Here is a 24,336-nt window from a genome sequence, read left to right as displayed (position 1 = left end):
AAATCCCTGATTATCCCTGCTGATGCTCTGCAGCAGGAGCAGCCAGGTAAATCTTGGCATCACACCAAAATCCCCAGTGCTCATGAATGTGAGCAGCCGTTTTCACTCTTGTGCTCCAGGTCACCGATGCACTTGGGTATATCAGAAGAGCCTATGCAGTGTAACCGCTCTGCCTGCAGTCACCTTGGGACAGATAAAAGCAGAGCACAGCAATCTTGACAGCAATATATCTTCAAGCCAGGAGCCTCAAGTCACTCACAGACTGAAGGAGCTTGTGCCTGCACCCAGGCAAGCAGGGCTTGCAGAGCCAGCCCCTTGGCAGGGCGTAGGAGGGAAACTGCTCTGCAAGAAAGTATAACTGCAAAATAGGATGTGCTGTGCATGGAGCAGATCCTGCCTTTTCTCCTGTTGATTCCTGTGAGCATTAGTGGAGTTATTTGGGCATAACTGGTTAATATTTGAGGATCACCTCCTCCAAACTCAGGAGTGATGCATCTCAACAAAGAGGAAGTCCGGCACAAACACCAGGAGGCCTGCATGGACAAACTCAAACACAAAAAGGAAGCCTACAGAGGGTGGAAGCAAGGACAGGTACCCCGGGCGGAATATAGAGAAACTGAGCAGACAGGGATCAGGTTAGGAAAGCTAAAGCCCTGATAGAATTAAATCTGGCCAGGGATGTCAATGGCAACAAGAAAAGTTTCTGTAGGTATATCAGTGAAAAAAGGCAGACTAGGGAGAATGTGGGCACTCTCTAGAAGGCAACAGGAGACCTGGTCACCCAGGATATGGAAAAGGCTGAGATACTCAATGACTTTTGCCTGAGTCTTCACTGGCAAGTGCTCTAGCCACACTGCCCAAGTTGCAGAAGGCAAGGGCAGGGACTGAGAGAATGAAGAACTTCCCACTGTAGGAGAAGATCAGGTTCAAGACCATCTAAGGAACCTGAAGGTGCACAAGTTCATGGGATCGGATGAGATGCATCTGCAGGTCCTGAGAGAACTGGTGGATGAAGTTGCTAAGCCACTTTCCATCATATTTGAGAAGCTGTAGCAGTCCAGTGAAGTTCCCACTAACTGGAAAAGGGGAAACATAAACCCCACTTTTAAACAGGGAAAAAAGGAAGACCTGGGATACTACAGGCCAGTTAGTCTCACCTCTGTGTCCAGCAAGATCATGGAACCTATGCTAAGGCACATGAAAAATAAGGAGGTGATTGGTGCCAGCCAGCATAGCTTCACTAAAGGCAAATCATGCCTGACAAATTTGGTGGCCTTCTGTGATGGGGTTACAGTATTGGTGGATAAGGGAAGAGGAACCAACATCACCTACCTGGACTTTGTGCAAAGCACTTGACCCTGTCCCACCTGACATCCTTATCTCTAAATTGGAGAGACACAGATTTGATACATGGACCACTCGGTGGATAAGGCATTGGCTCAAAGGTCACACTCAAAGACTTGTGGTCTGTGGCTTGATGTGCAAGCAGAGACCATTGACGAGTGCCATTCCTCAGGAGTCAGTATTGGGATCAGAGCTGTTTAATATCTTTGCGGTTATAGACAGTGGGACTGAGTGCCCTCTCAGCAAGTTTGCCAATGACACCAAGCTGTGTGGTGTGGTCGACATGCTGGAGGGAAGGGATATCATCCAGAGGGACCTTGACAGGCTGGAGAAGTGGGCCTGTGCAAACCTCGTGTAGTTCAACAAGGCCAAGTGCAAAGTCCTGCACATGGGTCAGGGCAATCCCAAGCTGAGTAGAGAATGGATTGAGAACAGCCCTGAGGAGAGAGACTCGAGAGTGTTCGTTGATGAGAAACTCAACATGTCCCAGCAATGGCTGCTTGCAGCCCAGAAAGCCAATTGTCTCCTGGGCTGCATCAAAAAAAGTGTGACCAGTAGGTCAAGGGAGGGATCCCACGTGGACTACTGCATTCAGCCCTGGGGCCTCCAGCATAAGAAGGACATGGAGCTACTGGAGTAAGCCTGGAGGAGGGCCACAAGATGATCAGAGGGCTGGAACACTTCTCCTATGAAGACAGACTGAGAGAGTTGGGGTTGTTCAGCCTGAAGAAGGCTCTGGGGAGCCCTTATAGCAGCTTTCTTGTACCTCAAGGGGAACTAAAAGAAAGCTGCAGAGGTACTCCTTAGAAGGGCATGTAGTGGTAGGACAAGGTATAATAGCTTTAAATTGAAAGAGGGTAGATTTAGATAAGATATAAGAAAGAAATTCTTCACCCTGAGGGTGGTGAGGCACCAGAACAGGCTGCCCAGAGAAGTGGTGGATGCCACATCCCTGGAATTGTTCAAGGCCAGGTGGGATGGGGCTTTGAGCAACCTGGTCTAGTGGAAGGTGTCCCTGCCCACGTCAGGGGGTTTGGAACTAGATTATTTTTAAGGTCCCTTTCAACACAAACCATTCTATTATTCCGTGATAAACCTGGATTAAATCTGTCACATGTCTTCACACCCTACCTGCCTCCTCATTTGCAAGTAGGACTGGAAAACACAGCCACAAAGCCAAACCTCATCCAGATTAAGTGTAATAACCCCGTACAGGACAAAAGTCATCCCAGAGTTCCTATGGCAAAAGTCCCTGTGAGTCTCTAGAGCACCAAAAGTCCCTTATCCACAGCAGGAGGAACTTGGAGCCACTATTAAGGACAAGAAAAGACCTCTGGCTTGGGCTGTGCCGAGGACGGATCTTCAGATGACTCTTTGGTGTGTATGAAGCACCATTTGTCTCCCCTTCTATCTGCCACTCTGCAAAATAAGTTGCCACACAGCTGCACTCAGGTGATTCCCACCCCAGTTCATTTGCCTGGCCCTTCTCAGTACTAGCTGGCCTCAAATCTGAGCTCATCCTTGCCTGCTGCACACCCACACAGAGGTTTCCATACCTCTCATGAGCCCCTGACCAAGCCCTGTTCTGAAACAGAGATCCGTATACCAAGATCCCAGTCCCTCTGGGCTGAGACCAGGGAAGGAGTGCAACAGGCCAAATAGGAGATGAACAAAGAGGAGTCAGCTCCTCCTGCCCACTTGCCATCCCAGGGGTCCGTGCAAGCAGTGGGAGCTTTTCTGACGACTCCCCTGAGTCCAGAATGGGCCCTGGAAGAAGGTCAGAGAGACTGGTTGGCTGTAACAGCCAGTTTCCCTTCTAAGGCAAGAAACTCATTCAAGGTGTGAGATTTAGAGGTCACATTACCAGCCAGGGAAATCCCAAACTCACTGGAAAAACGCCCGTCCAAATAACCCCCACACCTCCACCTTGACATCTTCTACATCCCATCTGGGATGTAGACCAGCTGATACTGGCAAGCACAAGGGAGCCCAGAGGTGCCTAAGACATGGGATGCAAGTCCAGCGTTCCCTAATTGCATCTCTCACCCTTCCAGCTGCTCAATTAGACATGAAGAGGTGAGGAGTGCACCTCTTCTGCCCAGTCAGAGCCATCAGCATGGCACAGAATAAGCTCCCCCAGAATCAGCAGCCTGAGGAGGGTCCCAGAGACCCACAGAGGCAAGCAGCATTTCCAGTTCCCACTGAAAAGCCCCCAGGGAAAAGCAGAGTGACTGTGAGGAAGGGAATCCTAGCACCAGCAGACAAAGTAGCCATCCTCCCTAGCTCAGCCCTGGCTGACAAATGGGAATAAACCCAACTGAACCGTCCACCTCCCTGCCCTGGCAATTCTACTCTGAGAGAAAGGTTCAAAGCACTATTATGATCAATTAAATCAAAACAGCAATGTCAGCTTGCAGCCCTAGGAGGATCTGGCCCTTTACATATCTCTGAATTGAAAATGCACAGCACAGCATGCCCAGCGTACGTTTCCTACAGAAAAAAAAAAAAAAAAAAAAATCCTTTTTTCTAGGCAGAAGCCTTCAGTGCTCAAGGGGCACAAAAAGACACATACTGAGACATCCCTTGCAGAGAGAGGGGGGAATCAGCCGGCTCAGGTGAGTGTCACAGTACAGTTGTGCTCAGTTATTTCAGTTGTCTGCTCCTGGAAAAGCCATCAGTAAGTTCAAATCTGCTTTTCTCATATTGCTTTTGGGGAGAATGGGGAGGCGGGGGGGGATATCTATTTTCCCTCCTCCTAACGCATCGCGTCTGCTGGAGAGCCGGGGTGAGGAAGAAATTCAGCTCATTTAAAGGGACATGAAGACGTTCCATCCGGAATACAGTTCCTTTCTTCCCCCGCTACCACCAGCCGCGACCCCCGGGCAGAGGCGCGCCCCTGCAGGCAGCAGCCAGCCTGGTCCGGACGCCCGCGGGCAGGTGGGCTCTCACCTGATGAGGTTCTGCAGGCCCTGCTTGCTGGAGTTCCTCCTCAGGATCGCGCTGGTCATGGTGGCTACGGCTGAGCGGCGGGCAGGGTCCCGGCTGCCGCCCCCTTCCCCAGCGCCGCAGGCAGCTGCCTGCCCGCCCGGCGCTGCGCGCTCCCGCGTCCCCCCTCTCCGCCTTCAGGAAGTTCTGCAGCTGGTTTCCTTTTGTTTCTGCGAGCCCCCCCTGCTCCACACCCCCGGCTTGTCTCCTCCACCTCTACCTCCTCCTCCTCCCCCTCCGCGTCGTGGAAGTGTCACGGGAGAATCTCTCGGAGCGCAGCCGGCGGCGGGTCCCGCAGCACAAAGCCAGGCGCTCCTCGATCCCTAGAGAGAAGGGCTTCTCCCCCTCCCTCCTCTGCTTTAACCCTCTTCTCTCCCTCTTTCGTCTTCTCCTGCCCCCTCCTCCTTCCTTCAGTCAGTCCCACTCCCCCATATTTCCTCCCCCCGCCTTTTTTTTCCACCTTTACCACTGCTTCCCTTATTACACAAAGCAACGTGGGAGCAGAAACCCAGGTTGGCAACTTGCGCTCAGCGGGCTGTAAATCACTACTGGTCCATTCACAGCAGAAGTCTCCAGTGAAGGGCTCACCTCCAAACAGTCTCTGCATGCCCGGAGATGAACAGAGAGCCACAATAATGCAAGAGAGGCTTTGTGCTTGGAAACACTGCACCAGAGAAAAATGTTCTCCTGGGATGGAGATAGCAGCAGGATTCTGGGGGAAGCCAGCCCCAGGCAGGCAAGAAGCATGCAGTCTGCTTCTGCTCTCAAACCTCCCCCTCACCTGCTCAACTGACCGACTCTCCCATGCCTCAGTTTCCCCAATTGTCAAACTGGGCAAGAATAAAAAAGTCTGGCTTGCCTCCATGAAACACTGATATTTCAGGACATTAAAGAGGTGTGTGAGTGTTTGATGAAGAACTATCAACACTGCCACCTGCAAAATTACCATCTGCCATGCATTCAGTTGAGTGTTCTCATGCTACCATGGACCAGTATTGGGGAGAAAAAAAAAAAAAACAAACACAACAAAAAACAGTCTTTTTCCCTAACCTGCATCTCCTGCTCCACATGTGCTTTTTTGGGAGGAAGAGATCTTCTGCTATACCAAACCAACTGGCACATGGACTTGCACCCAGCAAGTTCCAGCCCTACCTTATACATCATGGCACTCATGGCATAGCCTGCCCATATTCCCCTACAGTAAGTGGGAATGTTCCTCTGGCTCTCTCCAAGATGAGAACTATTATGATGGGACAACCCTGTAAAGACCATCACCTTCCTTCTGCTTTCAGTGCCTCTCATCTCATTTACATGTTTCGTTTTAATTACTTCTGCAAAAGTGTTTCTTGCTGCCTGGTAAGCTGAAATGAAGTTACCCATGAAATACACCCAGAAATCTCAATAAAAAGGAAGTACATTAAAGCCAAACCAGAGGGAAGTGTCTGCCTTCCACTCCACTACTTCTTCACTTCAAAACACCTTATTTTTTTCTGCAGGTATTTACTAACTATCCCCTAAACGATCAGGAGCAACAAAACCCACTAAGCATGGACACTGATAATGACCTCACTCGGTGGGCTACTCAGATGCTGTCACACTGCATTTTTTTTCTTTCTAAATTTGGTGAGAAAATGCAAGAGATCCACCACAAAAGGTCTCTGTTGCTCAAAAACAGCCTGTCCCAGCCATGCAAGTACTTACAGGAGTAATTAGGTTTAAGCATTTGAACAATCGTACTGACTTCACCACAATTACCCACAGAGTTGAAATGAAGTATGCACCTACAGGGTTTTCTTTTTGGAGAGAATCAGCCCAAACCTGCCACTGATTCCCATGGTCCAAGTCAGCCAAGGATGCAAGACAGAGGAGTCCTGGCAGGCAAAGACGTAGCTAGCAGCCATGGGCCAGCAACAAGTGACGGCTCAATGAAATCACAGCAACACTCTTATTTCAGGCAGAGATGCTGGGCGACCTGCAGGGTGCTGGTGGGGGCAAGGAGGAATGCAGCCGCTGTCACTAGGAGAAAGCAGGAGCTTGCTGAGTGTGGGAAGGGGAAGAGGTGATGGCACACCACTACCTACAGTGATGAGATCCTCTGCGTAAACAGGCAGAGGGAAAAGCTGTTGATTCCCCCAGGAAGAGAGCCTTGCCTCCACACCCAGGTTTGCCTTCTGGAGGATGCCAGCATGAGCTCCTCATCTTGCAAGCACTTGACAGACTTCCAACCTAAGCCCGGGACTGACTGCCTTTGAGAGATGGGGGGCCTTCAGTGAACAGGGCTGACAAAAACCATGCTTGGATGATGAAATCCAGGACGAGAGAGGTCGTGACATTAGCTCTTACTGGTCTGAGGTGGTAAGGTCATTTGGAAACACCAGAAGTAAAGCAGTGAGGAAAGGGGTCCCTCCATTACAACAGGCAGCCTGCTGAGCTCTGCATTGCTTCTGAGGAGAGAAATTCCTGGTGCTGAACTCTGCCTGGAAAATCATCCTGCCTTTACAAGGTGGCTGTGCTGCTACTCAACCTCAGGGGAATTCTCCCCGCCCTTCTTTCTGGCTTTCAGCTTTGACATCAGATATGACAAGAAAACCCATCCTTCCTCCAGCATTAGCAGGGTCCTACAGGACCACAGGGAGAGCAGAGCAGGACCCTCTTTCTAAACTCAAAGTTTGCAGGAAGGGAGAGAACTTGTGCACTAAGTGACATGTGGACAGATTCACTATCCCCATCTCTGTGGGGCACAGAGCATTTAAACCCACTAGTCAAAAGCACAAAGCCTGGGCCTAAGGGACCAAGGAGAAAGAGCAGTGCAGGAGAAATCCCACATCATCAACTTGCAGAACAGAGGCGCCTTCTGTCCCCTCTCCTCCCGCACTTGCTGCCGAGCCCAGGTGCATCGGAGTCATACCATGTATCCAAGAACAGTAAGGTCAGCATCAGTCCCACAGCTGCTCATATCCTTTCACAGAAACAAACCTCCCGGTCCCACCAGGAAGTGGGTAGGAGTGCAGCGGACACAGGAAGAAAAACAAAGAATTAATTCATCTGCTATTTTTTGGCACAGTTCAAGCTAGGAAAACCATCATAAATCTCTGCAGCAAAACTGCACCCCACTACAGGAGCAGAGATGCCTGGAGCACCCAGAAACACTCCACAGGACACCAGAGAGCTTCTCAGAGCTCTTCTCAGCAGCAGAGAAAGCAGAGAAGGTGAAACGCCAGGGGGGAGTGAGTCTGTCTCCATTGCTGTGAGGAGGAGGGCAGGAGTCCCAGAGAGATAGGACCGCACCATTTCCCATTAATTACACAATCACTCTGCTATGTAGAACTAGTTGCAAAATCAGTTGGAGGCTAACACATGGTCTAGGAAAAAAAAAAAAAAAAACCTCTAGTCCTGCTAGTAAAGAAATGCAGCCCGAGCAATTTTCTCCAATATTGCAAGGATGTAAAGCACTGTTAGTATAAGTCCCAGTGTACAGCTGCTTCAAGGGCCAGTCCTTTATAGGTGCCATCAGCTGCCCGCGTTATTTTCAGAGGTACATGCCTGCATGTCAGTTGTAGGATCCCACCCAGAGAAGATGCTCCTGCAGAAACAACCTCACCTTTTCAGCAATTACTAAGCATCCGTGTCTCAGTCAGAGACCCTGCACTTCCACCAGCAGCCCCCCTAGGATGATGGAGTAGATAGGGGGTCTGTCTGTTTTGCCTTTTAAGTGATACATCCTTCCCTCTGCCATCCCAAACTTCTCTCCCTATCCCAACATCTCCTCAACCTCTCTTCACCATGCACTAGCAATCCCCACTTTGAAACCAGCCTGGTGGACATCAGCAGTCGCCCAGCTCCCTGGAAGCCTCAGTTCAGAGAGAGGTGCACACCAGTTGGTACATCAGCTGCGTAGATTGTGTGGTTTACACATTAGCCTGATGGATAGGGTTTGCCCATCTCACCTTCATCCCTAATTCCCAGTTAGCTCAGTCCAGCTTACTATGCCAGCACTCACTTTTGGGCAGCCAAATACAGAGGCCAAAGCAGGCAGCCAGAGATAACCCCAAGGAAGCAGGGTGTCTAGCAGACAAAAGTAGCATGTTGTCTCCTTCACACCATAACAGCTTGTTACAAACTCCAGAAGTGTGCTGTCTGGAGGGCAGGGCACCTCATCTGTGCAGTTAGCTCAGGGTGCAGGGAAAGGAGTCCAGTCCCAATAATGCTCCTCAGCAAGCCTTCCTCTGCCCTGGCCATGAGTCAGGAAGGGACATTCCCTAGCCAACATGTGACCCCATGGGTTTTGAGGGAGGGAGTGCTGTAGGCAGGAGTTGTCTTGGCTCAGAGCTTTTGTTTGGCCCATGCACTCAGAGGACTACCATGAAGAACATGTGTAGTTGTGGGTTGGGTCCAAAGAGTCAATAAACACAATCTCATAATAAGCCTGCAGTTCTTGGCTTGGGATCAGCGATGACTTTCTTCCTATGATATCTGAAGAGGCAGACATGCTAGAGGGAGAGGAAGCCAGGTCTAGAAGGAGCACCCCTCTTCCTCTAAACCACCACCATCCCTCACCCTCACACAGAATGGAGGAGGGACCCTCCCTGTGGGGCACTTCATGGGTACATCCTAAAATCTAAAGCTCAGTGAGAAGCAGAGATGCAAGCTTACAAACCTTATAAGAGAAGATGCTTTTGCTCCAGGGGTGATACAAATGAGCAAAAAGGATGAGGAGATCAAAGGAGAAGGAACCAAAAGGAACATCTGAAAACTGGATTTTAAAAAGGGGGAAGAGGAAAGCAAAGAGAGGTAGTATAAGCATTAACTGGGCAGCCCAGCGTGGTTAAAGGAGATGAGAGCCCCTGTTGCTCTGGGTGCTGTGCAAACAGAGAGAGATACCACCTGAGTCACTCTGGTGAGCTACCATCTGGGTTTTACAGACCAGGTCCAAGGCCATGTGACTCAGCAGAGCTCTGGAGGAGCGCAGCTAGTCCAGCATGTTGAACCGGCGTGGTTACTGCAGGGTGCACCGTATCTATATATAAGGTTAAATCAACAAAGCCATTGGGAAAGAGACAGGAAGACAAAACAATGGCTGCAGATAAGACACTCCCAGCCCACACAGGAGGGTCATTACAGGACAAGAGAAGAACTACTGGCCCTGTGGAGACTGTCTCTGTGTCTTTGGGATGCCTCTCCACCTCAGGGCTAAGCAACAGGACAAAGGGCCCCAGCCAAGATGAATAAGCCATAGACAATTGCTGCCAAGAGGTTATATCCCCACCAGCAGACACTGTAGGAAAGGAAATGTCTAAAAAAGGCCTTCTTGTAGTATCACATTGCCTTGTCACTGGTCTTTGCCCACCGAGGTTTGGAAAGCTGTTGAATTAATTTGAACTTTGAATGTCCATTTAAAATAAATGGAATGGCCTTTGCTTTGGCTAGGTGGATTAGATGGGCTCTAATGGGCAACTGAAGATATCTTCAGTCATCTCCCGATATCTCCCAAGTTCAGCCTAAGAGGAGCACAACCTATAACAGAGGGACCATCTTCCTTCACCAAGTGGCATCTGCATGATATCTACAAAGCATAACCCAAAGCCAAGCAACACATTTCATCGACAGGCTGTGGGAGGACAGCCTTATGCTCCAGCCACGCTGCTCAGCTGACCAGCACAGCTTCCAAGAAGTGAAATACAGCTTCTTCCTGGTATAAACTTATTAGCTCATCTGCAGCTGGCTTGAGGCTTTGATGTAGCACCAAATTATGCAACACAAGCAGTTTTAGCAGCCATTAATACTTTCCTCACACTGCCAGGCTGGTTACTCCAGCTGGGGCCAGGGTAAACTAATGCACAAGAAGGAACCTCCAAGCATCATCTGACAGTTCCTAGTGCCAAGCTACACCCTCACTTCAAGCTGCACCTTGTCCTGGGGAAAGGCATCTGATCTCAGCTTGCCAATATCCATCCATGCCTCCCTCATTGAGCTGGGCAAAAGACGGGATCTGTCACAAAAGGGCAAGCAAGAGTACCCAAAAAGCCTGAAGACGAACACTTGCCTCTATCAAGGGGGAAGATACTCATTAATGCTACGAAGTGAGGCCCAGCAAAAAGTTAAGATGATCCTTTCTGCACAAGGGGCAGCTAAGCCTGTATGCAGGAGATGATGGCAACTGGAGCAGAAAAGCAGCAGAAGAGACAAATGGCACCCCAAGGAAGGGGAAGTCCCACCACAGCAGGGGTGCACAGCCTATATTTCACATTAGTCTGTCCTTGAGGACAGCTCAGCTCAGACACACTGCTGTCAGCTCCTGATACATGAAGCTAAATCACAACTGCAAGGATGCACTTATTTTAAGAGGAAATAATTATTGACATCAATTTTATTGGGGGAGAACTTTGCCCCTCCCAAAGAGCTGGCAGTCATGATTGTTTGGGGTCTGTCAATAGTTCAGAGTTTGTCAATGTTAATGGCTCCCGAGTAAGCTTTCACTGGAAGGAAAAGTGCTTTTGCAGCAGAAAAGCACATGCATGTACAAGCACACAAAAAGATATCATATTTTCAAACTGTCTGGCAAGGGCTTGATAAAAGGCATTGCACATACTGTGTATTTAGCTGAAGCAAGCAACAGATACCTAGAGCTGGGAAAGAGACTTCTTGGTAATGCAGAATTAATCCCTAGTAAAGGATCTATTTTCAAAATGAGCATGTAAGTGAAAGAAATGGAGACCTCCAGCTGATGCAAACCAGCACAACCTTATGGCAGACAGTTGGATGGTGCTGATGTACACTAGCAAAAGCATTTGGGCCCACACATCTGTGGCATAGCAAGAGAAATCCAAATAATCTGACTTCCAAATAAACCAAGTCTTGCATATCTCAGAGTGGTTGCTCCCAGGTAGCTCCAAGTTTTTAGACCACTGGATGCTCGTCACAAATCAAGTTAATAATAGAAGCCCACTCATTGCCATTTCCATTCATTAATAAATTCAGCTGGGACAGCTCATGTATTTTCCCCTTTAGCCATGTATTCCCTGGACAGTTATCAGACACACCAGGCTGGTGTGAATCACCATTGATCTGCTGAGAGAGGGTGAACACAAGTCGCTCCTGGGTTTAACACTCACCCCATATGACTCAAGATGGAGCTATCATCATCAGCTCTTCTGCCAGCTCCAGCAGCCCATCCCACAAGTGACTTGTTTAAAGCAGTAAATAACAGAAGATATTTCATCCTGCCTTGCTGCAAATTCTCCTGCAGAGAATGGGGACTGCCAGCCTCCCTGCTCATGCTGTGCACAAGCAGCAATGGAGACCCTAGAAAACTGCTGCAGACCTGCCCGTGAGAAAGACAGCTCTGAGTGCCGAAACCTGGGATTAAGACACTCCAGAGGCTGCCTCACACATCTGGTGTGTGTTAGAATGGATACACTGGCAAAGAAAACACACACGGGCTCCAAGCAGGGATGGTTAACCCATTTGTGACTGTGCCTCTGTGGAGCACCCAGACAGGCTGAGGACTGCAAGATATCTGGTCAAGCCTCAGGAGAGGTCAGCTCAAATCTCAGCAGTGACCTGTGCTTCCTAGGTGATATTGAGAAGCCAGGGGGCAATTCAGGTGCCTAAACACAGGTGTCAAGTGCCACTGAGGATGCCTTGGGTTACAAAAGACACCTGCCAAGGCCTGGCAGATGTCACATGGGTCCAACAGGAAACCACTTCTTCTGGGTACCCAATCCACAGTATGCTAATCCTACAGTTAGGGCATTTCTTCCTAAACATCTCAACCTCACTTGTCTGGCCTTGCAGCAGAGATAGCCTGTCCTCTTTGCCACGAGGCAGTAGGCCATCAGGATACCCACAGAGCACCCACCATGGTGACACCCTGGCCTTGGTTGAGCGCTGTAGGTGCTGCTCTCATACCAATCATATGGCAGTCATTCCATGCATGACAGCTGCCTTCCCAGCATGTGAAGCACCTCCTAGGGCATTTTTTTGGCCCATATAACAGATTAAAATGATCCAGAACACAACCTGGGTGAAGAGGCCCCTGAGTCCCTATCATACAGATACAACACTGTGTCTTCCTTTCATTGATGTACATCCTCAGGATTTCTCCTTATGAAGGGCTTGAGGAGAACAGAACTGCCCCATGAGAACCCTTTCTCCATGCATTTGGCTTCAAATGATGCCAAAGTACCTCCTCAGTGAGCCCAAAGACTCAGCCTGATGAGGAGCTTGTTGGACTCATATTAAGGGAATAGGAACTGCAGCTATGAGAGGTCAAAGCTACTGCACAAACTGGGTTGCCTTGGGCAGAGCAGAGTCCTCCCTCACCTGTGCCAGGAGAGCAGGCACTGTCCTTCCAGACAGGTTCGCATAGCTGGTCTGTACTGGCAAGGCTGCACATGAAGAATGAAGCGAGAGCAGCAAAGCATCATTTCCTCTGAGCCCCTGAGGGTCACAGCAGGTTTGCACTGCCAGTCAGAGCCAGATTACAATCCCCAGAGCCTGGCAGCCACCAATCCACCCCAGAGTCTGGGCAACAACTATCTTCAGGCCAGGATTCCCAACACCCCCCCCCAAAAAAAAAGCTGTTCCCAACACAAACATAGCGCTCATGAGGCCTCAGTATGCCTGGATGCAAGTCAGTGTCCCGATGGAGGCAGCAGCTAGGCTGGATGGGTGCCTAACAGGAGCAAGTCCAGCTCTGGGGTAGCAAGGAGCCCACTCAGCCACCACACAGACCCCGCAGCCAGGCGTGTGGGTCACGGGGGTGAGGGATGCGAAGGGAGGATGCAGGCAGAGCATCAGCCTGGGCTGCGTTAGAGGGTCAGTTGGGGTCAGAGCAGAGGGGCCCAGCATGCTGAGGTTAACCACTTCACTGCCACAGCACCAGCTGTGATACCTTCTACCCTTCCAGTTACTGCTAGGAAAAGGGCTTTCAGATTTTGGGAAAGGCCTGAAACCCTCTGAAGCAGCACACCACACAAAACCTAGGTGTGCACGGAGGATGCCAAGACCAGGGAGGTACAAGAAACTCTCTTTCCTCCCACCTTCCCAAACCAGCCCTCCACACACCTTGCACTTCTCAGCCATGCCCACGGAGCAGCACTTGTCCTATTTCAGTTGCAGCAAACCTGGGAAAGCCCATGCAGCTTAACCCACATGGGCAGCACAGCTGCAAACAGACTCTGATCTGACCCAAGGCCAGGATGCTACCCTGTCCCAAAGTGCCATCGTATTCCCTGACAGCAGCTTGCCCCTGGGGACACTGCCACCCTGGGGGGTGCCTGCCTGCTCCATGCAAGCGGTAAAGCCCTGCCATGTCCCAAAACTCTGCCTGGACATCTCCGCTTTCCCCTTTGCTGCAGATCTATCAGTGCTCTTGGACAAATCAGGCCGAGCAGAGCTCGCCCTCTCGTGGGGTGCAGCCAGGAAATGCCTGGGCCCCCCACAGCCAGCGGGGCCGGGTGCCCCGGGTTGCAGGCTGGGCTGCACCACTTCCTCCAGAGGAACTGGAGTCCCAGCACCACCTTGTCCAGCAGAAGTGCTTTTTCACCCCACCCCAGCAATGCCAGTCTGGCAAAACCTCCTCCTAGCAGCCCCCAGGATGGTCCCCTGGACAGCCAGCCCAGCCTTCCCCACAGCCAGGTCTCTCCAAAATCCAGGCACAAGGGATTCCCACAAGCTTCAGAGACATTCTTCACCCCAAGAGTCTTAAAACAGTCAGCCCTCCAGCCAGCAGAGAGTCTCCTGTGGTTTAAAAAAGTAAAAATCAAATAAAGGCTGCTGGGCAATCCCCTACTTTAACACATACACCTCCAAACCCATAGTTTTACATTGCAAAATAAGTTCAGAGGTAAGGCAAGCCAGGCTTTTTTTTTTTTTTTTTTTTCAAGGAGAAAGGGGCAGTGGAGGCACCTGATACCTCCCTATAATTAGAGACAGGTCTGTATCCCTAATGCCCCTGCCAGAGCACCTATATCCAATTTTGAGACACTATAGTATTGCCCAACTTCATTAAATTATCCATCTGGCCCTTCCTTGTTTATTTCCCTACTATTTTTCCACTTTAATGAGCCCAGCTGGGTCAAACTGTGACCGGTTACTCCTGAGCAGGCATCAGTCACCCTTCCATCCCTCCCCTAAGGAATGCAGTGCACCGAGGGGTCCAAAGACTCTCCACGTATCAGTTTTCCCAGACAACCGCCTTCCAGCCACGGGTATACTTAGCAACAGCAGTCATCCTAGCAAGGACCCTCGAGACTCCTCCAAGGATCTGGAGAATTCAAGGCAGCTGGGGACAGACACAGCAAAGGAAAGCCTGGGTCTTGCTGGCACAGCAGAGCCTCTCCCCAGGCAGTGACCATACATGGGCCGCCGAGGGCTTCCTGCAGCTCAAGGGGTGGGAAGCCCCAGAAGGATGGAGACAGGGGAATTTGGGAGAAGCCAATCTCTCATCTCGGACCCTATATGCAAGAGAAACTTGCCTGAAGACTGCAGAGCTCTATGAAGAATCCTCTGAGTAACACACTGGGTTATCTAGCCCTGCTATAAGGCAGGCTTCTCCCACACCTCAGGCTCCCAGCCTCTCTCTGTCAAGGCAGGAGAGCTGACTCCTTCATCCTGAACCACCATCAAGGAAGGACAACCCAAGCAGCCACCTCTCCATCCTCTCATCCCCCACTTTCTCGTTTCTTTTGAGAATGCTTCACATAAGGCCCACAGTGCAGTAGTTTACTATATAGCAATTCCAGCTCATGAAAAGTAACACAACATCAGTTTGGTTTAGGTGGTGATACACTAGTGTCAGCAAGACTTTGCCAGCATGTCCTGATTTATATGGGGAAATGGTAAACTATGTCTAAATTAGGATTTTCAGGACATTTTCTAATGCAAGTTCGTCTTCTATGTACCCTGCACACAGTTAAAGAGGTAAGGTTCGTCGGTTAAGCAAACCCAGCACCCTTTTTCTCCCTGTATCTACTCACTGTGTGTTTATACTAGGGAGCCTTGGGATTTACTTTCCTTGCAGTTGCATCACAAGACTCACTGCTCACACCTCCAGCACGCCTTAAGCTGTCATAGGAACACTGTCCTGACTCCATCCACACAGGTCAGCTTGAAAATGTTTTTGTCCTCAAGGAGAGGAGATCAGAGAGCTGAGCTAGCCACAGGGTGAGAAGAAGTAGACCCAAAGAGCAACTGAATGCTTCCTTCCTCCATTTTGGGAGTGGAGATCACCAGAGTCCAGCAAGCATTTAAATAGTGTAAGTAAAAGCAGCAGAAGTTTAGAACTGCACATGAAAATGTTACACAAGTTGGGAGGGAAAGTAATTCTCCATATTTTTAAAGCAAAAAGGAAGTTATTTTTGCTCACTACTTTTGCCCTCAAGTTTCGTATTTCATTACAATTCTAAAATGCAGGTAGGGATGAAGGGATGTGCCACTCTGCCATCATTATTCATATACACAATTTTTAAACATGTTTCTGAAGACTGTAACAGTTGGAGAGCTACAGAACAGACCCCTCCAGAGACCCTCTTATTTAGCTGAGACCCCATCAAGAAACAGAGATGAGAACAAACTGCCCCTGCCCCACCAGCAGCCCCCACCACTGGCCTCGGCTGTGCCAACACACCTGCACCTGCTGCAGCAAAGGGGGAGCAGGAAGAATCAATTGCCTTGGGCTGCTCCCAGCATCTGCTCCTTGCTCCTGCAAGGTGAGCTGAGCCTGCAACGGAGGCACAGCCAGGCTGGAGCGATGCTGGGAATGTCATAGATCACACTGGGAAACCCCTGCACTCCCCCAGCAGCCAAGGCTTCCCCTTTGTTTCAGCAGAAAGCCATGCATGGAGCCTTCCAGCAGCTTTTGAAGCTTCCAGTCAAGTCTTCAGCCAAGGCTAATTGCTGTCATGTGTCAGCCAAAACACTTACTTCAGCCATTAGTGACAGGAGATGACACACCTTTCTCCTCTCACTGTCACTCAAGGGTTTTTCTTTCCTATCAACAGTAACAGCTCTGCCTTTAAGAAGAAGCCTTGCGGGGAAATGCTAATGCGAGCTTTGAAGATGGAGGCGAAAAATCAGGCAACCCCAAGCTCCCTGGGTGCTCAGCCTGAATCCAGTCCAAATATGAGTACTTCTGGGTGATATACCTTGGCCAAATCTCTGTCTGCCTCCACCACAGACAGATATGGTCTCTGCTACTGATCTGTCATCTTCTATCCCCCGTGGAAAGCTGTCTGCATTGGAGTGAACAGACCCCAAATTTTACAATCTCTGCTGATAAAGCAACAAAGCAGAGTGAAGACACGGGGTGATGTATAACCTTACAGCAACCAGCCTGAAACATTGCCAAATTAATTCCATTAGAGACACAGAGGACACAGCAAGAAATCAGATGTGCCCAGCCATTGCTGCTAGAGGAGGCAGCTGATCTCCACCCACTGGTCTTAAAGATGGGGTTGATTTCAGCTGCAGAGCTGGTCCAGGTTACCAGACTCCTTGCTGAGCTTGCCTGCTGCTGGAGCTGCAGTTCCCCACTGGATCACCCCCCTCCCAAGGGCTTTGAAATTCAAAGGAGATGAGACCCTTAGAACGCTGAAGTCTCTCGCTAGCTGGAGGAGCTTGTGAAAAGCCTTCCGGAGCATCTGACCCATTTCAGATTCATGGGTCATCATGGTTTTGGCCATGCATCATCCTTTCCCACCAGCAACTCCCCAGTTTCTCAGTCTCCCAGTTTCCCAGGACTGGAAGGCAGTTGTGGTGTTGGGGAACTGGGATCCCAGACCTCACCTCTCACTCTCCCCAGAGGATTCATCTCCCACTTGGTTCACACCTTCCGCACCCTCCTGGCAGCCCTCCGAATCTGACATCTTCTCCCCTGGCTAGCACAGTGGCCCCACAGACGGCTCTGGCGTGAGGGTGCTGCCGTCGTTTCGCTTTCCTGTGTACAGCAGAAGTGAGCTGTGCCGGAAACTTCGCGGGCTGAGGGTTTGGGGGGATGGGTGAGGGGCAGAGGGAAGGCAAATTTGGAGGGTTTTTTGTTGTTTTGGTTTTTTTTTTAAACCGTTGGGAATATTTTAAGGTTTTGTCTCTGCTGACATCTCAAAATAGGGAAGTTCTGGGCTTACCCAGGGGAAAGCAGGAGACAGACATCCCCACCGTGGTAAGGACAGAGGAGTGACTCACTACTCCACCAGGTGCCCATGCCACTTTGTGGATAGCCAACATCTCTATACCACAGTGCCTTACAGTGCACTGGTACCAAGGTGCTGCAGCAGGAGCTGCTGGGACTGTCCTGACCTGGCGCCTCTCAAAGCCTGCTGGAGCCAAAGGGTCTGCTCTTGCCATGCAGCTGTCACCCCTCACCTCCCTGCCCAGCTCTGCTCCTTCCCCACAACTTCCTGCTGTCACCAATGTGCGTGGGGGTTCTGCAACACCTACTGGGGCTTGGACACTCATCTCTTTGTCTCTGCCACTAGTGAAAGACATGGCCAAGAGCTGGTGGTACAGCCTGGCAGGAGGATGCCAGCAGAGTATGGTGGCACAGCCTCACCCTTCCCTGCCTGCAACGAGAGGGATGAGCATCTCAGCTTTGCTGGAATCAACAGCAGAGAGGTCCCCCATCCCCGCAGCATGTCCCCCACCAAAGCCTCCCCATCCCTACCAGTGGGGCCAGACCCTGCTGTCACCATGGCATGGATGAGGGTCCGGACCCCAGGCAGGCAACACCCGCCTCTCCCACCAAAGCTTTATTTACACCACTGCTGCTATGATGCAGCTCTTTGCAAAACCAGGGAGGAACAGCATCCAGCTGGTGAAACTGAGCTGGGAGGGGGATGGCAGGGACAGGTGGGGAAGGAGGATGGGTGTGGAGAGATGAGGGCTTAGGATTCGCCAGCCTCGAACATCTTCTTTCTGCCCTCCATGCCAGACTTCTCCTCGATGTTCTTCCTCCAGTCGCCAACATCACGGAGGTCCTTCTCCTGGGGGTGGGATGGGTACATGGGTGCAAGCAATGCCCTCCAGGGTGACAACTCACCCAGGCAGGGCCCTTTACCCTCCCACCCATGGAAAACCCCATGTCAGCTAGAGAAACCCAGTTCCACCCAAGCAGTACATTTTTGGGGCTGCACCCTTGTTTTTCAACATCATGACTGCCAGAAGAGGAAATACTGAGCAGGAAGAATGCTATGGAGAAAGGCTCACCCTCAACCCTCTCTGTCACACAGGGAGGCATGAGCCTCAAAAAACAGAGGTCAACTCCTGTATGGGCACAGGGGAGAGGGAATGGGTACCTTCTCTGTGTCCTCCTTCTTGACTTGCTTCAGGTTGGCTCGGAGGTCCATGTTGACCTTGTGCTTGGAGCCCAGCAGGGCCCGCAGCATTGCATCGGCGGACATGCGCACCCTGCGCAGGGGTGGCCTCTTGAATTTGCCCCGCAGGTCAAAGAGCTTCTGGCTCAAGTCTTCCAGCTGCAAAATGACAAAACGGGAGGGGGCAGAGGGAGTTTCCGGGCAGAGGGCAGGGGTTTCGTGAGATGGACCCAAGTGGTGCAGGGAGGCACAAAGGATGGGCTGGAGACTCCCCTGAAGGATGTCTCTGGGGGAATCTCACCTCCTTGGTAGTCTTCTGTAGCTTCACTTCTGTGTCGTACCTTTCCTCATCCACTGACTCTATCTTGGCATGAAGCTTTTTGCACAGGTCCTGGGAGGAAAAGCAGAGAGGGATGTTGACTGCTAGGACCCACACACATGATTACTCTCTTCTGACCGCTCTGGCTCCGAAAGACCACAGTCCAGAAGACCAGATGGGGCCAAGACCAGATGGTGAAGTGTGGCTTGCAGGCCAGCTCCCAGTCTCCATGCTGCTGGTTTCAGGCAAATGCTGCCTCAACATGTTGTTAGAAACACAGCTTTCCTGCCAACCAGAGCCCTTTTTTTTTTTTTTTGCAGAGACACCCCAGCTGCCTCACAGGCCAGTTCCACATCCAGCCAGCTCCAGGGCCCCCAAAGGTGAGAAGGAGGTCAGGATGGGAAAGATCTAAATCCACCAGGTTCACTGATGGAGCCAAATCCTTTCTTCTCTGGCACAGTGAAAGACTTAAAGAAGACTTTACCTGAAGTTCCTGCATGGATCCTGGGAGTGACAGAGGAGGGCAATGCTCTGCCAGGTAGTTTTGCTTTTCCACTTCTTTAGCAGCTTGTTCTTTTTCTATTTCAGAGACGGCAAGCTGGAGCATAGCACTCTGGAAGGCAGCAGAAGGATGGTCAGCACAGGGTGAAGGCAAGGGAGGAGGGCAGGGGGGGCTGGGCAAGGGAGAGAGAGCCCTGATGGAGAGGCAGCTTGGGGAGCTCCACATCAATACCAGCATCTCCAAGAAAGGGATACTGGCGAGGACTCAATAAGGAGTGGGGAAGAGCATGGGAGGCCTCATACAGGAGGGAAAGTGCCAAGAGCTGGCTGGCTCGGAATGAGAGATAGGATGGTTGGGACACATCTCACTCAGCCCCAGCAGTGCCACATACCTTCAGGTGCTGCCGACGGGCAGTAGCTGCCCTCCTTTTTTTCTGCAAGTGGGAGGAATAAGAGAAAAACAGGTTATCGGGTGCCTATTCCCCTGCCCATTCCCCTTCTCCATGCAACCCCACAGTCAGCCAAGGACCTGCAGCCCTGCCAGGGAGCTGGCTCCAGCTGGGATGGATGGGTTAAGACACAGCTGGTCTCCAAAACAGCATCACTCAAATAAGAGGGTTCCTACTGAACCCAGCTTTGCTAACCTGAGGTAGCTAAAACCTACGAAGTTCCTCCAGAAAAGATAATGAGGATGATGAACTTGAAGATATGCATATAAAATATAATTTCAAACTTGGCTTCTTGGTACTTTTAACCTTTTCATTAATTCCCTCTTCATGCAGATACGTGTTTTGCTTTGCACTCAGGCCAACAGGCCTGACAGCACTCGAGAGCTGTGGGATGTCTTTCTGAACAGCCCATGGCACACCTGGTGAGAATGATGGCCAGGCAGGTGAAAACACGAAGGCTGTGTAATTTCTTGGAGCCGAAAAGCCCAGCACAGGTGATGCTGAACGTTCATCACAACTGGAGGACAGACACAACAACAAGATCTGCAGGCCTGGAGGCTGCTCTGGCCAGGAGAGGTGGAGGGCCACAAGGCTGTGGCTGCAAGACGCAAGCCAGTTCCCTCTTTCCTGGGGTCCCAGGTGAGAAATAATTTGGGGAGCCTGGAAGACCAAGCCAGCCCTTCTGTACCCATGATGTGCTGGAGCAGCAGCAGCAACAGGTCTCCTATTTGTAAAAGAAGTCATAACCTTGATGTGCCACTGCATTGCAGCTGTTTCCTCAACATTTTGTCCAGAAGACCCAGCAAGGCTGACTGTGGTTGAGGCAGGGGAAGTGTACCCTGACATCTGATACGCTGTGGTGGAAGAGTAGAAAGCAGCATCTGGGTGTGAGTCTGTGTTGCATAGAGGAGGAAGTGGACAAGGACCTACAGAGTGAAATGTAACAAAATCTGATGTTTTGCATATGCAAATGGTGCTAAGGCCCTCCTGACAGGGCCGGAAGGCTCTGCAGAGAAAAGGCATCCAGCTCAGGGATGCAGTACACCATTAACTGGGATGATTTTGCTCATATGAATCTGGGCATGGTCCACAACAGAGCAGATCCCTTGAGCATTGTTAGGCCAGGGCTTATTCTTTATCTGAAAACTGGTACTGCAGCAAAAAGTGCCCTCCCAGCCTTTTCCAGAGGCACTGGCTTTGATGGGAATAAAAGCACTTGTTGGACACCAGCACCATATTGTAGAGTTTCTGTGTGTCCCTGAAATCCTTTTTTCTTTCAGTGAGGATAAGCTTGAAGTTGTGGTGTTCTGGACATATGAGGAGATGCCAAGCAGAGATGAAGAATGGAGCAACCTGCTAAGAGGCGATATGGAGTGACAAAGCCACACACAACTATCCCATGCTTTCTCCTGTGTTTCCCCAGCCACCCCCAGGCTTTGAGCCCAGTCCTGCTCTGGCCCTGTCAGAAACCAGGGAGAACTCGCTAAGGATGCAACCTTCCTCCTGCTCGTGCTCCCCTGGACCTAGGTCTCACTGAATCGCCTTTGAGAAATGATTTGGCAGCCCTCAGTGGGCAGAAAACATGGGGCTAGGCAGGGGAAGAGGGAGAGGATGGTAAGCCAAAGACTGGGTGGTGAATGGGTGATGGAGGAAAGGCGACTCTGGACCACTGCCTTCCCAGCACCATCTCGTGGCTAGCTGGGGAAGCAGGAAAAGGAGGGGAAAAAGCATCTAACTCCAAGCCAGGAAGTAGTAAAGACCTTCAAAAGGGATTTTTCTTCTCCTTCCCATCTTTTCCAGGAGTCAGCAAGCAAGCCCTGCCATTAACCACCCTTCCCCACACCCAGCAGCTGCTCTTCATAAGGAGGAATGGTGAAGCCAGGACTGATGCCATGAGCATCGCTAAAGGAAAAACCCCAGCAAGACACACTTACCTCTTCACTGTTCAGGAAGAGCAAATGGACAAGGAAGGGAAAGAAGAGAAAGGGGAAAGGGGAGAAAAAGGCAGTTAGCATCTAAATTGGAAACAAGCAGAGGAATCTTAATACACACAAAAATTTGGCTGTTGAACAAAAGTTTTTAAATGCCAACAACAGATTAGAGTCAGAAAAAATGGGAACTTACTCAGACATCTTGCTTTAGATGGTTGTGAGCCTGCAATGAAAACCAAGAAAAATGGTTCACAATTATTCATGCTGGTGGTGACTTTCTTGGGTTGAAAAACAAAGCCAGATTCCACTAGGAGGAGGGGAAAAGAAAGAAAAAAAAAAAAAAAAGAGGAACAGGTTTGCTGTTATTTCTCAACTTCTCCAAATTTTCAGCATATAGGGAACTAGGCTGCAATTTGTGGACGAGAGCCAAACATGTGCCTACTCATATCCACACAAACTTCAGCATTAGGGGACTTCTGGACTGGACCAAAGGGTACTGGACCAGAAAAAGAGATTTGTGACAGTAATTCCTGCAGTTATATCTCTTGTTTGACCCCCAGGAAACCATTTTATGCAGAATGGAGGATAAGAAAACAGCTATTTTCAGTTTACTGCTTCACTTTGCCATGCAGTCTTGCCCCACTTCATGAACAAAAAATACCCCAAAGCCTGTGGAGGGTTGGCAGTGACTCCAGGTGACAAGGAAGGACTTCAGAGGATGCTGATGTCAGTATTTGCATCCACTGCAGAGTAGCCTGTTGCAACAGCCTCAGCACAGGTGACATAGGACAAGGTTGAAAGCTGTTGAATTGGCAAAGGCACAAAATTTCCCCAGACAGTTCCTTGCATTTCCTTTGAGCAGAAATTTTATGGGTACGACGCAGCATATTAGGGAAGAGATGGAAAAGCACCTTTGTTTTATTGTAAATTATTTCCCCATAAACAGAATTTTACTTTTCTAGTAGCGTAGTATCTCCTGCTTGTATCTTCTAATGGAAGGATGCAGGAGTGTTGGCCAAGCCCAAACTTTGGTCCTTTGCAAAACAGGCAAGCCCCCAAAACACAGCCTGCAAACCTGGGAGGCTCTGTCAGGAGGTGAAGTGTTAATGGGGGCTCAGCTTCCAGGGCCAAGGAAACTTTATCCTGGAAAATGTGCAGGCCCATCACATTACTTTAGGGAGGAGGGGGGAAAAGTGCTTCTAAAAATGGTCAGGAAGCTGCAGAAGGAGCTGCAGCTGTCTCCTCAGACGGCAGCCTTTCCCTGGTGCCAGCCCCCGTGACTCAGGGAGGTCGGGGCGACACGAAGCAAAAGCCACCGCAGGTGCCTGGGCTACAGCTGAGGGACAGGGCGGCCAAGGAACGCCAGCTATTTTTGCTGACATCCCTGCCCCACGCATACACGCACCCACTTCAGCAGCAGCAACGCTGCAAGTCCCGAGGAAGCAAGGGGACAACACCAGGCTGTAAATCTGGATGTCAGTCCCTGTCTGAGGGTGTTTTTTGGGCAGGAAGGCACTGCAAGGACCAGGTTGGGAGCTGGAGGAAGGGGTGTGTAAGTAGGAAGCATCACTGAGTTACCACAGGGAAGGGTCCCATGCCCTGGGGCCCCGGGGAGGTCAGTGTTAGGGAACCTGCGGATTTGCTTGCCCTCGCTACTCAAGCTGGAGAGCAGAACCAGCCATGGGAGGGGAAGGCATGATACCAAAGAGAAAGAAGGTCACTGGAAAAGACAGAGAGAGACTTTCCAATGCACAGACCCTCTTCAACAGGCAAAACGTGGAGAAGGTTTTATTAGCACCCCCGTTTCTCCCAGCAGGTCACCCCCACCTGGTGTTTATCTCCGTAAAACTCAGGTGAGTGAATCTGCTCCCCCGTCACCCCCTAAGAGCAAGCTGGGTCATTAAGAGACATGCAAAACGGCTCACCCAAGTCTGGACGAGAAAATCAGAAAGTCCCGCTGGCTGGACAGGACGGACTGGCGAGCCGCAGGCAGCTGGCTGAGTAAGGAGGTATAAAAGGGCTTCTCGGGTGGCTCAGCAGAAAATCCACCTTCTTTTAAGGGCATGGAGACCTTCTCAGACCAATGATGTGCAAGAGTCCCCTGTGCACCTCCCTTGGCTGGGGCAGGCCAGGCAGGCAGCCCCGCAGGAGAGGGCAGCCACCAGAAGCCGAGGCATGTGGAGGGGAAGGACATCTTCTATCCGTAGGGTAGGCAAGCGGAGCCACCCAGAGGGGCTGGAGAAGTGCTTTTCCTCAGGAGTGCCGAGGAGGGAGCTTTCCTCCCTCTCTTCCTCCCACCGACCAGCCACATGGCTTCAAGGCTGGTGGGAGCCCAGGCTCCCTGCACACAACCACCCATCTGTAAGGCCTCTAATAAAATTTCCCCTTGGAGACACAGACAAGGGCATAGCTCCATTTGCCTCCAAGGACTTGGGAGCAGCTCAGCCCTTCAGGAATGAAGAGGGGAAAGAGCCTGCACCCCACAATCAATTGCCAAT

The 24,336-nt window shown here is 50.7% G+C and overlaps 2 protein-coding genes across 3 annotated transcripts in view; both read right to left on the bottom strand.

The window, feature by feature from the left end:
- The window catches only part of LSP1 (lymphocyte specific protein 1), a 53,216-nt gene extending 35,915 nt beyond the window's left edge, over positions 1-17,301 (bottom strand). The window contains exon 1 of one of the 2 annotated variants that reach the window (XM_005499235.3): positions 17,116-17,301. In XM_005499235.3, coding sequence (XP_005499292.2) covers positions 17,116-17,195 — 80 coding nt within the window. In that variant the 5' untranslated portion in view covers positions 17,196-17,301. Of the gene's footprint in view, positions 1-4,293; positions 4,572-17,115 lie in introns of those variants that run through there. The other variant, XM_005499236.4, reaches the window with a different exon arrangement.
- A 758-nt stretch (positions 17,302-18,059) lies between these two features.
- On the bottom strand, positions 18,060-23,919 carry TNNI2 (troponin I2, fast skeletal type). Its single transcript, XM_065065167.1, has 6 exons — positions 23,764-23,919; positions 19,851-22,061; positions 19,442-19,570; positions 18,940-19,029; positions 18,621-18,797; positions 18,060-18,308 (listed from the first exon to the last, which is right to left on the bottom strand). Exons 3-6 carry the CDS (start codon positions 19,562-19,564, stop codon positions 18,210-18,212), a joined length of 489 nt encoding a protein of 162 aa, XP_064921239.1. The 5' UTR covers positions 19,565-19,570; positions 19,851-22,061; positions 23,764-23,919; the 3' UTR covers positions 18,060-18,209.
- Between the last annotated feature and the right edge of the window lie 417 nt (positions 23,920-24,336).

This window comes from Columba livia, chromosome 5, assembly GCF_036013475.1.
Source record: "Columba livia isolate bColLiv1 breed racing homer chromosome 5, bColLiv1.pat.W.v2, whole genome shotgun sequence".
NCBI classification, from domain to species: domain Eukaryota; kingdom Metazoa; phylum Chordata; class Aves; order Columbiformes; family Columbidae; genus Columba; species Columba livia.
This window is presented reverse-complemented; position numbering and strand designations above follow the sequence as displayed.

Coding starts and splice junctions, on each gene's coding strand:
- TNNI2 (XM_065065167.1), bottom strand. CDS start 19,564: ATGCTCCAGCTTGCCGTCTCTGAAATAGAAAAAGAACAAGCTGCTAAA. Junction 19,030..19,441: donor GATCCATGCAGGAACTTCAG/GTAAAGTCTTCT, acceptor TTTTCCTCCCAG/GACCTGTGCAAAAAGCTTCA. Junction 18,798..18,939: donor TACAGAAGACTACCAAGGAG/GTGAGATTCCCC, acceptor GTCATTTTGCAG/CTGGAAGACTTGAGCCAGAA.